The sequence below is a fragment of the Cheilinus undulatus genome, linkage group 9 (assembly GCF_018320785.1).
Source record: "Cheilinus undulatus linkage group 9, ASM1832078v1, whole genome shotgun sequence".
Lineage (NCBI taxonomy): Eukaryota > Metazoa > Chordata > Actinopteri > Labriformes > Labridae > Cheilinus > Cheilinus undulatus.
Window position 1 is genome coordinate 47,686,299 of NC_054873.1, and position 12,464 is coordinate 47,698,762.

General features: G+C 38.6%; 1 protein-coding gene across 1 annotated transcript in view; it reads right to left on the minus strand.

Moving 5' to 3' along the window:
* Positions 1–12,464, minus strand: part of LOC121515053 (tetraspanin-9-like) — a 258,707-nt gene that overhangs the window by 75,769 nt on the left and 170,474 nt on the right. Inside the window, exon 6 of the mRNA XM_041795620.1 lies at positions 5,798–5,881. Coding sequence (XP_041651554.1) covers positions 5,798–5,881 — 84 coding nt within the window. The remainder of the gene's footprint in view (positions 1–5,797; positions 5,882–12,464) is intronic.

The following is a 12,464-nucleotide window of genomic DNA, read 5'->3' on the forward strand; positions in this document are numbered from 1 at the left end:
TTGGGTCTTGTAGCTCCACTTGTCCTGCAGCTTTTCTTCTTCATTTGTTTTGCTGTGTCTGCTTCTCTTCACTTTTTGTTAACTATCAGATAGAAATCCCTTAAGAGCATCACCTGGATTGGGGTGTGGCTGCCTTATTTTTACCTCCGCCAAGGAGGTTATGTGATCAGGTGGGTTTGTTCGTTTGTTCGTTTGTTAACAACATAACTCAAAAAAGTTGTGGACAGATTTTGATGAAATTTTCAGAAAATGTCAGAAATGGCATAAGGAAGAAGTGATTAAATTTTGAGACTGATCCGGATCGCCGTCTGAAACTGGAAATTTTTTAAAGTATTCTGTACTATTGGGAGATAGGGCTAATGGCGGAGGTCTGCGCTGTTACCACTTTACACCGGAGATGGCGGACATGAGTAGCTTCAATCCCAGCAGCTTTTGTAGGTGTGTTTCTATTCAGAGTTTTGGAGTGTATTGAGTTTAAAAGACGCACACCCGGTCGAGGAGACGAGTTGAAGCGTAACAGAGAGAAAGACAGCGAATTGGAGTGAGAATACTCACGATGCTGGGAGGAATAGAGGAATATTCACCCTCTGTCATGACTTCCAGTCATCCGGTGAGACCATGGGTGCATCTGTTGGCACTCGTAGCGAAGCCAGTGCTTTGCCTCACCATGTTTCCACCCCACCAGAGAGGGAGTAATTGACAAATGTTGTGGTGGGGGGCACGTGGGGACAGATCCAGGATTATTTTTATAGGATCCTTCACTATTGGGAGATAGGGCTAATGGCGGTGGTCTGCGCTCTCTGAGTACTTTTCTAGTTCGTTAAGTCAAACGTATTGGTTGTGTGACTGCATGCAACGAGCCGGGATGGTGACAAATACAACTATTGTTCTGTTTACTTTTCCAGTAAATGTTATTAAAAATCAGAGAAATTTCATGATCCTCAGTCAAAAGTGAGACAGCATCGTCTACATCGCACATAAATGTCGGAAAAGTTTGGAAAAGTGAGTGTAACTAGTGAGCAGCAAGGGCTCCATGATATTTGTGCAATCTGGACAGTGTGCAGGAGTTTGTCTGCAATTTTTGATCATCAAAAGTGATTAACTGCCCAATAATGAGCACGTAAGACTTCTGTTTTTGTTTCTAGGTATCAAACAAGTATAAATATTGTTTCATCCTTTTCTAATGATATACAGTAAATGCTCCAAAAGCAGATAAATAGAGTAAAATAACATTTCAACATTTAGTCTCTACATTCAAAATATTACCTTCTGATCAATCAGCATGTTACTGCTAGTAGCAGTGTTAATTTTGGCAGTTATTTTTAAATTTTAGTCTTAGTTTTAGTCTCTAAATGACATGCATTTTAGCTTTAGTCACATTTTAGTCTTTTCTATCCTTTTGTTTTAGACTAGTTTTAGTTGACGAAAACGCAAAAGCATTTTCGCCTAGTTTTAGTCCATAAAAATTCCTCACATTTTAGTCTTTAATTTTAGACAAACCTGGGGTCCCTGCTTTCTACAGCTGAGAGGCAGAATAGATACAGCTGTTTCTTGACAGATTTATTCACAGTGGAGAAATATCATGGATTTCGAATGCCCGACAAAAACTACATTACATTTTAGTCTAGTTTTAGTCATCTTGATGAAAGCTAAACTTACTTTTTGTCACTTTTAGTGATCACAGATCTCTTTTTGTTAGTCTAGTTTTTGTCATGGAAAAACAGGCTGTCAACGAACATTTTAGTCATAGTTTTAGTCGACAAAATGAACACTGGCTAGTAGTTCTGATTAAAAACTATCTTTATATGAAGCATTAGGCCTAGTATAAGGTATCCATCCATTTCCTATACCACTTAACCAGATGAAGTTGCAGGAGGCTGGAGCCTATCCCAGAGGTGGCGTACACCCTGGACTGGTCACCAGTCAGTCACAGGGCTGACATAGAGAGCCCGACAACCGGGCACGCTCACACTCACACCTACGGCCAATTTAGAGTCACCAATTAACCTAACGAGCATGTTTTTGGTGGTGAGGGGAAGCTAGAGTACCTAGTATTGATATACTGTGCAGGTATATCATCGCCTAAGGTATATGAATATAAATCAGTATAAATATATATTCTGAACACTACATATATTGCCCAGCCCCACAGTGACCCTCAGTGAATACATGAACCTTATTCTAGCCCCTCAGGATTTTAGAAATGTGCAGAATCGAACAAACTCCAGCTCTGAGTTTTAACAGGAAAGGGCACCTCTCTCTGACTGAACGGGGGATTCATCGATTAGCAGACTTGAGGCTCTTCCTGTGTGAGCACGAGGAGACGTGAGCATAAAAGGTGAATGAAGCAGAGTATACACTCTGTAAGGACTGAGCAGGATTTAATCTACCAGATTTATCCACAGTTGTGAGCCTGTTATGCCAAAAATCTGTTTAAAGGGATGTTAATGTCTCAGTATTAACATGTTAAATAAACTTTTATTACATATCATTATCATGTTTTCTGCTCCATTTTCCTTTGTTTAAGTTTCACCACGTCTCATTAGGCTTTATTCTTTTCTAATAGTTTAACGGTCCACGGCTGGAGAGTAACAGCCAGCAGCTGTTTATCTCTGTGTTCACAAATCACAATACACTGTGTTCAACAGCTGTGGCAGAAATAGTCTTTGAATAGCATTTTTTCTTTGCAGATTCTCTACACATCTCTAAAACATCAGGAACATTAATGTGTGAAGGTTGAAAAGACTTCAGGTGGGAGTTACACCTACTGTAAGATCAGTCTGTGATGACAGAGAAGCTGAGAGTGAAACATAGTAATGTGAGGGGGAATTCATTAAAGAATTTAAAGAAAATAAATACAGAAATATCCCTTTAACTACCAGTGTAGTGGTGCATTTTATACAATTTACCAAAGTTTGTGAAGGATTTTTTTTATCTGGTGATTTTTTTTGTTGTTGTTGTTGCAAGGGAATCAACCAGGTGATTTCTATCAGGTATTATATCAAACTACATAAGCATTCATCCTCTGGGTTTTGGCTCACGACGACAAGAGGCTGGAATTTAGACGAGTTACCAGTCCATCACTGTCGTGTCAAAAATATTTATGCTCCCTTCTTTGTTTCATATTTTTTGTAAATTTATCACACTGAAAGGATTCAGATCGAACAAATTTTAGACAAAGATAAACCTGAGTAAAAATTTAAAATGCATTTTTTAAATGATGATTAAATCATGATGAAAGACACCATTCAAACCTACCTGGACGTAAGTGAAAAAGTAATCTCCCCTCCTTGTTAAATCAAGGGTTAACTGTGATTAACCACATTTTTTGAAAAACTAAAAGATCTCAAAAACCAGCACACCATGGCACCATCAAAAAAAATCAAGACCAGATGAGAAAGTCATCTGGAGATGGTTACAAAGACATTTACAAGCTTGGACTCCAGCAAAATATGGTGAGCGCCATTGTCCACAAATGGGGAAAACTGTGAACAGTGGAGAACCTTCCCAGGAGTGTCCAGCCTACCAAAACGACTCCAAGAGTGCACTGATGACTCATCCAGGAGGTCCCAAAAGAACCCAGAACAACATCTAAAGACCTTGATTAAAAAAAAAAAAGAAAAAAAAAAAAGCCAAGATGGCTTAGGAGTGCTGCTTTCACGTATCTGTAAGTGTCAAACACAGGTGCTCTTAGGTCTCAAGGAAAAGTTCATGATACCAAAAAAGGGGAGGAGGTCAAATTTGTATTTTGTTGAGGGTAAAAAGAGTCATAACCAGAAAAAACTAAGGCAAACTGTTTTGAAGAAGTTAAAAAACCTTTAATAAATGGGCTAAAGCGCCTACGCGTTTCAACTTACAAAGTCTTCGTCAGGGCATTCGAAGACCTTAAAGACCTGCAGGCCTCACTTGACTCAGTTAAGGTCAGAGCTCATGATTCAATAATAAGAAAGTAGGTTTCTTACACACTTTAAAATCAGACTTGAGACCTTTTTGAGACCCGTACTGCAAAAAAATTGGCAGTATAAAAAAGGAAAGGCTCATTCACTGGACCAGATGTTTATGGAATGCCAAATAATTTAGCACAAAGACTGTTTTTGGCAATGAATGCCCAAATTTGATTATCTCTGGCCCATTTAATAATACTATTATATTGATATATCATACACTGATTGTTTTTCAACAGGCATGCAAAGTTGATTCCTCTGGAAGATTTATGATCAAGTTGGTGCTTCAGAACTCCTCTCATTGTCTTCAGATGAGCAGAAAGCAGACTGGATGAAGACACGTTTTTGTAAAAGTGCCATCTAAAATTTCAGACCCCTCACCAGTAAAAATAGGACAAGAGGTCAAGTTTAAGAAGTTTTGAGGGCTAATAAGGATCTGCAGGAACCCTTAGAAAGAGACTGGACAAAAATGGCATACATGGGAGAGTTCCAAGGTCAAATCCCCATGATCCCCAAGATTTGTGGGAAAATATTCTGTGGACTGATGAGACAGAAGCTGGACTTTCTAGGACGTGTGTGTCATATTCCATCTGGAGTAAAACTAACACAGCATTTCATCAAAAGAACATGATACCAACAGTCCAACATGGTGGTGGTAGTGTGAGGGTTTGGGCCTGCTTTGCTGCTTCAGGACTTGGACCACTTGTCTTAATCGATGGAATCATTAATTCTATTCTGTAGAAGGAGATCCAAGAGGAACCCAACTGCAGTCAAGACGGCCAACATGGGCATCACTATACATCCAATCCATACCGAAAGTCCCAAGCGGAAGTTTCTTCTTTGTGTTTGACTCAGCTGCCAGTGTTTGTCAGTCTTTTTCGCGCCTAAGCCTAACCCTTGGTGCTGGATCTCAAATATATCACCTTCCCCACTGCCTTACCCTGAACCTAACCACTCGGGTTTTAATGCCTAAGCCTAATCTTAGATGTACGGACTTCCGGTTGACTTTTTCTGGTTGATTTACTCTGGTTTTCTTCATCAAATATTAAAATTTGTTTGATCTGACATATCCAAGCCGGACAAATGTGCAAAAAATAAGAAATTAGGAGGGGACAAATACTTTTCCTTTGTACTGCATAACCTCACTTCATAAAAATTCAGCGTCTACAAGAAGAGAAAATGAGTCGAGTCAAGGTTGATTTCCCACAGAAACACGGTAAAGCGTTGTTTCATTGATACAGCTGACACCTGCACAGTTTGTTGCCCGATTGTCTCGAGAAAATTAAAACAAAATACAAAGCAGCTCTGCAGTCAAATTTGTGCAGGTGTAAGGCAAAAATAAACTTTACTTTGTTCAGTCTGAAGGCACCCTGAGGACATAACCTCCACGTAAGTGGAAAAACTTCAGCAAAGACAAGAGGGATAGATGTAAAGCAGAATATAGGACGAAATGAGAAACAGCTTGTGAGGAGGAATATCCATCAGCCCTCCCTGCAGTGCTTTTAATCTGAGACTCCAATGCCAGAGGATCTATATTCAGTATCTCTCCCTCTATCTCTCTTGTGCTCTGATGGCTCCTATAACATGACTATGGGCTGCTGGCACACAGCCAGGTGGCTTTGATTCTCCCAGACAGGATCAGGGTTCAGAAAACAGCGACTTCAGTATCTCACCACGTGTGGGTGCCCAGAACGCCCACGGAGCGCAGGCCTCATAACTTTCTTATCAGACAAAGGTGGCACAGAGGCCACTGGATGTGCACGCTTTTCCAACATGTTCCCAGACGGGCATAAATGCTCCTCCACACAAGGCATTATGGGAAAAGAAGAACAATTTATCACTGAGCCTCCTACCTGCACTACCAAGATGACCATGCCGATGGTTCCCAGCAGGTGCTTGTTGTCATCCAGCCATTCTTCCACTTTCTCAAAGCAGCCCTGAAAACAGGAGGAGAGTTTGTGAGGATACAGCAGAAGAAAATGTTTTCAGTGTGGTAGAGAAATAAGATCATTTCAGTCTCCGCGGTGCAGGTAGAGCTACTCTGAAACCATAAATAAACACAAGGAGGGAAGGACAGAAAGCCCAGTAAGGTTTGTATTTAAAGCAACATCATGTGGGGATTTGGTTTGGTGCACTTTCATGCCCACTCAAGGTCTCTGAGTGCAACTGCACTGTCATGAAACACCTAGTGCAGTTATCCACCCCCTCTCAGACAAGCAGAGGGTGGAGAAGCGGGCAAAGACGTGTGAGAAACTAAAGAACCATGCAGACTGAGAAGGTACAGTAATGTTACAGGATTTAGCCAAATATGACTCTGCTAGTGTCTACAGCCTGTTTGCAAACTATTATAATGTGGAGTCTAGGTTTGTGTACTCAGCTGTTTCCATGTCTATAGGCCCTGGCTAAGAAAGACAACTCTCTGACCTAAGGTGGATCTATTTATTTATTCATTTTTGTGTAATCCTAAGACATTATTTGGGCTAGGCTTGCTACCCATGTTTTCAAATCTTAACCTGAGAATGCCAAATCACTGCATTTACACATAACAACTTAATGCAACCAGACTATTGCAGCTGCCAATCAGAGCAACTAAATATATGCTGCTGTAGGTGTGCACTGGCCCGAGGAGTAAACCACTTAACAGTTTATCGTTGTCTATCACTGGAGCCAGTTGGTAAATCAAACTCTAGTGGAAGCCGATCAGGAGAACTGCAAACATTTTTTCCACCAAGTAAAGCTGGGCTCACCGTGGCTCTTTGCTCTTAAATGTAGTCCAGTTCTGGTATACTCTCAGCTAAAACTGCATTCATACTCAACTCTTTACCAGTCATTGTTAACAGGCTTGCAGTTGCTTAAACTAAGCCACGCCCACAGCTAACGCCTCTTTCTCCTCAAATGATGTGGATTGGTTTGGTCATTCATGGACTTGGAAGTTTGTAAAATGGATCCACCAGATAATGGATAAAGCTAATTTTTACACATAAAACCTCCACTAAAATTATCCTTATATGGTTGTTCAAACTTGTCCTGCACGGCAGGAAGTTTTCCGGCAGTTTGCCGGAAAAGGAGAGGAAAATACCAGGAGCATAGCAAGGAAAAGTGAGTGTAAAGTCAGGGGGAAAACTCTGCTGTTTGCATGCATGTCTCCCACATGAACTCAGGACACTTCTTGGAAGCGATAGAATCTGGCCAATCATATTAGCTTTGCAAGGAGAACATCCTGAGACCTGAGCTTTTGTTTCGATTGAATTTTTAGTTTCTTCCACTCAGTAGGAATAAGTAGGATCTGATCATTTTAGAAGCCCAGCCTTGTCTTCGAGCAGGAATTAAGTTTGACCAAAAATGATGTCTAACGTCAACACAAATTCCCTGAAATTTCAAAGAAACGACCCACAATTTCATATCTAAAGCTTAAAATAAAAAATTACCCCAAGAGTTCTTCAAATATTCCTCAAATGTATCAGGGTTACTTTATCATGAAGTCTAAATCATCATCATCATCATCATCATAATTATAATAATAATAATAATAATAATAATAATAATAATAATAATAATTTCTGAAAAAATGATTACCTTTAAGCAAATTTCCCAAATGTATAAACATAGTCTAATTCTCAAAGGACACCCCACTTCCCAATTTCCAAAATTAAAAAAAAAAAATCTGGAGTTTCCTTGAGAACATCAAAAAGTTTCATAGCAAATTCCTCCTCAAAAAAGTTCAATAAAATTCACAAAATTATAAATATATTCCCCAACTTTGAAACTCCTCCAAACATCCAGAAAGTTGCCCAAATTCCCATGAATAATAATAATAAAAAATCACTTTAAAAACATCCAATGAAACTCAAATAAATAAACTAAAATATCCAAAAACTTCAATGAAAATACTTTAAAATTTTTAAGTTATATTCCCAAAAATATCCACGAAAATCCTGAAGATTTCATAGCAAATTATCCTATTCTTTCAAGAAAATTGCTTAAACTTATGGATATTTATTTTTGGGCTTTTCATGCCTTTATTCGACAGAGGAGGACGTAGGAGAAATTCGGATACAAGACGAGAGTGGGGAGAGACATGCAGGAAAGGGTCACAGGTGTGTGTACATGTGTGGTGCCTTATGCTGCTAGGCCGTCTGCAGCCCTAAGCGAATATTCTTTACAGCAATCTCAGAAATAGTAGAAACTGTGTTGTGTTATGTTGTAGGAAAACCAGAATATAATGTCCTCATATGCAGAGGCAGGGTCTTAGGAGGTTAAAGGTTCATGGAGGTACAGAAAATTGATATCCTATTATTCTCTCCAGACCCTAAAGATGGAAATAAGATCAACATCTTTTAAAAGCATCTTCTCTCCTCTTGAGACAGTGGTACTTTTGCCCCCTGCCTCTGCTACACACAGACTAAATAACCTGAGTTATGATGATAGGTAGGAGTTAATGCCATCACTGAAAAACCCTGATAGTAATTTTATTTAAGTTAAAGGAAGTAAATGTGGGTTTTTGTGTTCTTTTTTCCAAACTTGGCAGCAGCATTTTGAATGTCCTGCAGTTTTGCAACAACTCTTTTTGGCAGGAAAGAGGACAGAGCTCTGCATTAGTCAAGAAAATGAGAAACCAAAGCACTGTCAAGCTTTTCAGCATCGTGCTTTCTATGTTCACATCTCACGTTTGCTTAATTGCACAAATGATGCAGAGCAGTTTGCTCAGCTAATTAGAATAAAGCTAAAAACTACAGGGTCAGGAGGTTAAATGACTGCATGTTTTATTTATCTGTGAAGCGTGACGCCAAAGTTTAGCACCAGCAGAAGGCCTCAAATGTTTTTGGCCGTCTAGAAAGATCGGAGTATTATCTTCGTTTAGCTTCAGGAAGTTCTTGCTCATGCGCTCGTTAACGGCTGACACACAGTCAGCTCCAGTTTTTGGCAATCATTTCCCTTCATTTAGCAGAAGAGCCAAGTCTGAATATTATCAGACTGCAGCGCCTGACGATTTGAATAACCTCAGGAAATTATGGAGCGCTATCAAATCTATTTCAGCCACTGATATTCGCTGTGAACTGTCTCGCTGCATTGTTCAGGACACTTCATTCAATTCTGTAAGATCTGCTGTGCTAGAAACACTTTAATGATCACAACGCTGCCTCTTGTTTCCGCCCTTAGAGAGCCTTTTCACTGCCTGAGATGACTGATGATTGGACTTTTCATGGTCAGCTTTTCATTTTATTTCCTGTCCTATTGATAAAGTTCCCCCGCTAATTTCTTTTCTTGCACTGGCAGCAAAAAATGACATTTAGAAGTTCAACTGAACCAGTCGCCTCAGTTAAGCATTTTTAAACACATCCATCCTCAAAATGTCTTCCCAGAAATACAGAAATCATTAGCCTAGTTTCAGCCCAACTATCTAAACCAATGTTGCTGAAAGAGTTGGTAAAGACCCTCTATTACATTACATTACAGAAAAACTTTGTAGGGGAGACCGGGGGTCAGTGTACTTTCTGGCAGATCCATTCCTGGTTGAAACCAGACTGAAAAAAAGCAACGCGTCACCAAGCTTGCTACAAACCACCCTCACAGAACGCCAAATTTAAAAGGGAGACTATGAATAAAAGTGAATATTTTTCATCAAATTGATCCGTATTGTTTCGAAATTTGACATTACCACCTGCTTACTGGGTGCCAACCATGTCTGGCCAGGCTACATTTCTTGGAATAGCCCGGGCAAATATATTCCCTTCTTTCTTGAGTCTGCTTGCTTATTCAAAATTAGATGTGATTAAAATAGATTAAAAATAAATGATATTTAATCATGATTAATCTAAATTAATACACAGCGACCCTGTGATTAATCTGATTAAAAATTTAAATCATTTGACAGCACTAATATATAGATATATACATTTATATATATAAAAAACGGAAAAACAACTTGTTTTTCCATTTTTTCATTTTCGGTCAAGAATGACCAGAATAGCAGCTTGATTTTCTGTTTTTCCAATTTTTGGTGAACAACGGACTAACGGCTTGTTTTTTCATTTTTTTTCATTTTTGGTCAAAAACAAAAAACAAACAAAACAAAACAAAACAAAACAAAACAAAACAAAACAAAAACAAAAAACGGAGTAGCAAGAGTTTCTCCTGTTTTTTCAGTCTGGTTTCAACCAGGAAATGGATCTGCCAGAAAGTACACTGACTGTTGTAGCACTGGGAGAGCTGGAACTCTACTATTTCTAAAAATCAGGCATACGTCCAGAAGCACACGGTGGTTTCAGTGTTTACCCACTTCCTCTCTGGTCCCTGGATCCTAAAATACCTCGCTGCTCTCCCCATTGATCTCTCCAAACCTTTTATTCAGTTGAACACCTCATACTAAAGGAGCAGCTGGTACATTTTGGATTACCTTTGCAGACTTCATTTCCACTTGCTTGATGGTGTTGATCTGTTTTTCTAAGTGCAGGCATCTGCTCGATAGCCTACCGTGAACCAAAGCAGATCTGACGCTTGATACAGTCTGCCAAACTTCACTCTTAGTTTCAGCCTGAAGGCTGGAGTCCAGTGGTCGATCCACGCCTGCTCCTCTCTCTCTATTTACCTCATGAGTTACTTTTGATTCTTGTCTTTGTGGCAGTTTTACCAGCAAGTCTGCATTAATCAAGAAAGGTGCTGATTATGTTTTCTTCTCCCTGCAGCCAGGAAAGACACGAAAACAAGCTTACAGTTAGATAAGATGATGATCGGGGCATTAAAAAATCTAATCTGAATCAGATTTGATTGCTTTTCATGCTAGAGCCAGCTTCTCTTCATTATTCTCACTCTGATTGTTATTTCTGTGTTGCTTTATGTGCTCCTAATGCTGTTACTTCCAAAAAAAACCTTGTTAAAAACAAGTCTAATCAAAGCCAGATTTTAACTAGGCGCTCAGAACTCACAAGGACTGACAAATAACCCGTTTTTCGCTGTCATTGTTCCCTGAATTTAAGCACACAAATTGGATTAATCATAGTTTTGATTGCACATTTAAACTTCAATAATCTTAATTTAAAAGCTCAGATATTTTCAGTCCATAGTGGCGATATAAAAACTGTCTTTTAACCGTATAAAACGCTGCATTGCTACACCAGTGTGGGCTGAAGAGGAAGGTCAACATTTACATAGAAACTGTCAGCCACATTTTCACCATTGGTAAAATATGAAAATATACAAATACCACTGATAATAAATCATTCTGAGATTAAAAAAAGGAAAAATAATAAGTTTAAAGGCTCAAAGTCTGAGATAAAGTCAAACTTATTGGTTCAAAGGGTCAAAACATGAAATTTAAAGGGAAAATAATGTTTTTAAAAGGCAAATAAATGAGATAGACAGTCAAAATCACAAGTTTTAAAAGTAAAAATATGACTTAAAATTTGGAATTGTGAATCTTGAAGGTCAAAACATGAAAAAAATCAGACTCATAAGTTTAAGTCAGAACTGTGAGATGCAAAATTGAAAACATGAAACTGAAACATTAATTTCTTTTCCCACCTTCCTAACTTTTTATTGAACTTCTTTTACTCAGAACTTTTCAGATTTTTATCATTTAACAAGGATATTTTCAATCATCAAGGTAAAGTTTACACGTTTATACTGGAGGAAATCTGCAGACCTCATACTGGTGGGCCAGTTATCATAGAAAGATCGTATGGGCCGGACACAACTATGCCAAGGGCCGGATTTGGCCCCCGGGCCTTTAGTTTGACACCTGTGACTTAGAGCGTCATAGTCCTTTACCTGTCACATGCAGTGTTAAGCTCTCCAACTGTGATCAGCTCATATCTAACAGAGACCCAACTGTGCCTGACTTTGTTAGTGAAACATTAAAGTGTGTTGGGTAGAAGCCCGTGATAAAGTATGAGTTTTTGGCTTCGCCATACATACAGAAAGAAATAGACTGGAGTGCATGTACAAAATGACTAACTGACTTCTAATGTTCCTTAGTTAATGTGACACAATTAACAGGTTTAGTTTCTCTGTGTGTGTAAGTAACTCTATTAAGATTAACGATTTAAAAGAAGGTAAAAGAACTTCTTCAACAAACTGTTGTTTGTTTTGTACTTTTTAACCTCCTGAGACCTGCGCTTTGTGTTTGGAATATTTTATGAAGTTTATTTCACTTATTTGGGATTAGTAGACTCTAATAATTCTAAAAGCCCAGCCTTGTCTTTGAACAGGAATTAAATTTGACCAAAAATTATGTCCAACATCAGCAGAAATTCTCTGAAATTTCAAAGAAACTACCAACAATTCCTGTTGAAAATTCTTGAACATATTTTGAAGTTTCACATAAAAAAGTAGCCCAAAATTCCTTTAAATATTTCTCAAATGTGTCATTGAAACTTTACCATAATAATTACCATAATTAAAAAAAAAATCCATAGAAATTTCTGAAAGTTTTCTTTAAATCCCCCAACATCTCAGAGCAAAATTCCCCAAACATATTCCAAAATTATATGAAGATGACGGAAAACTCCACCCCAGCATCCT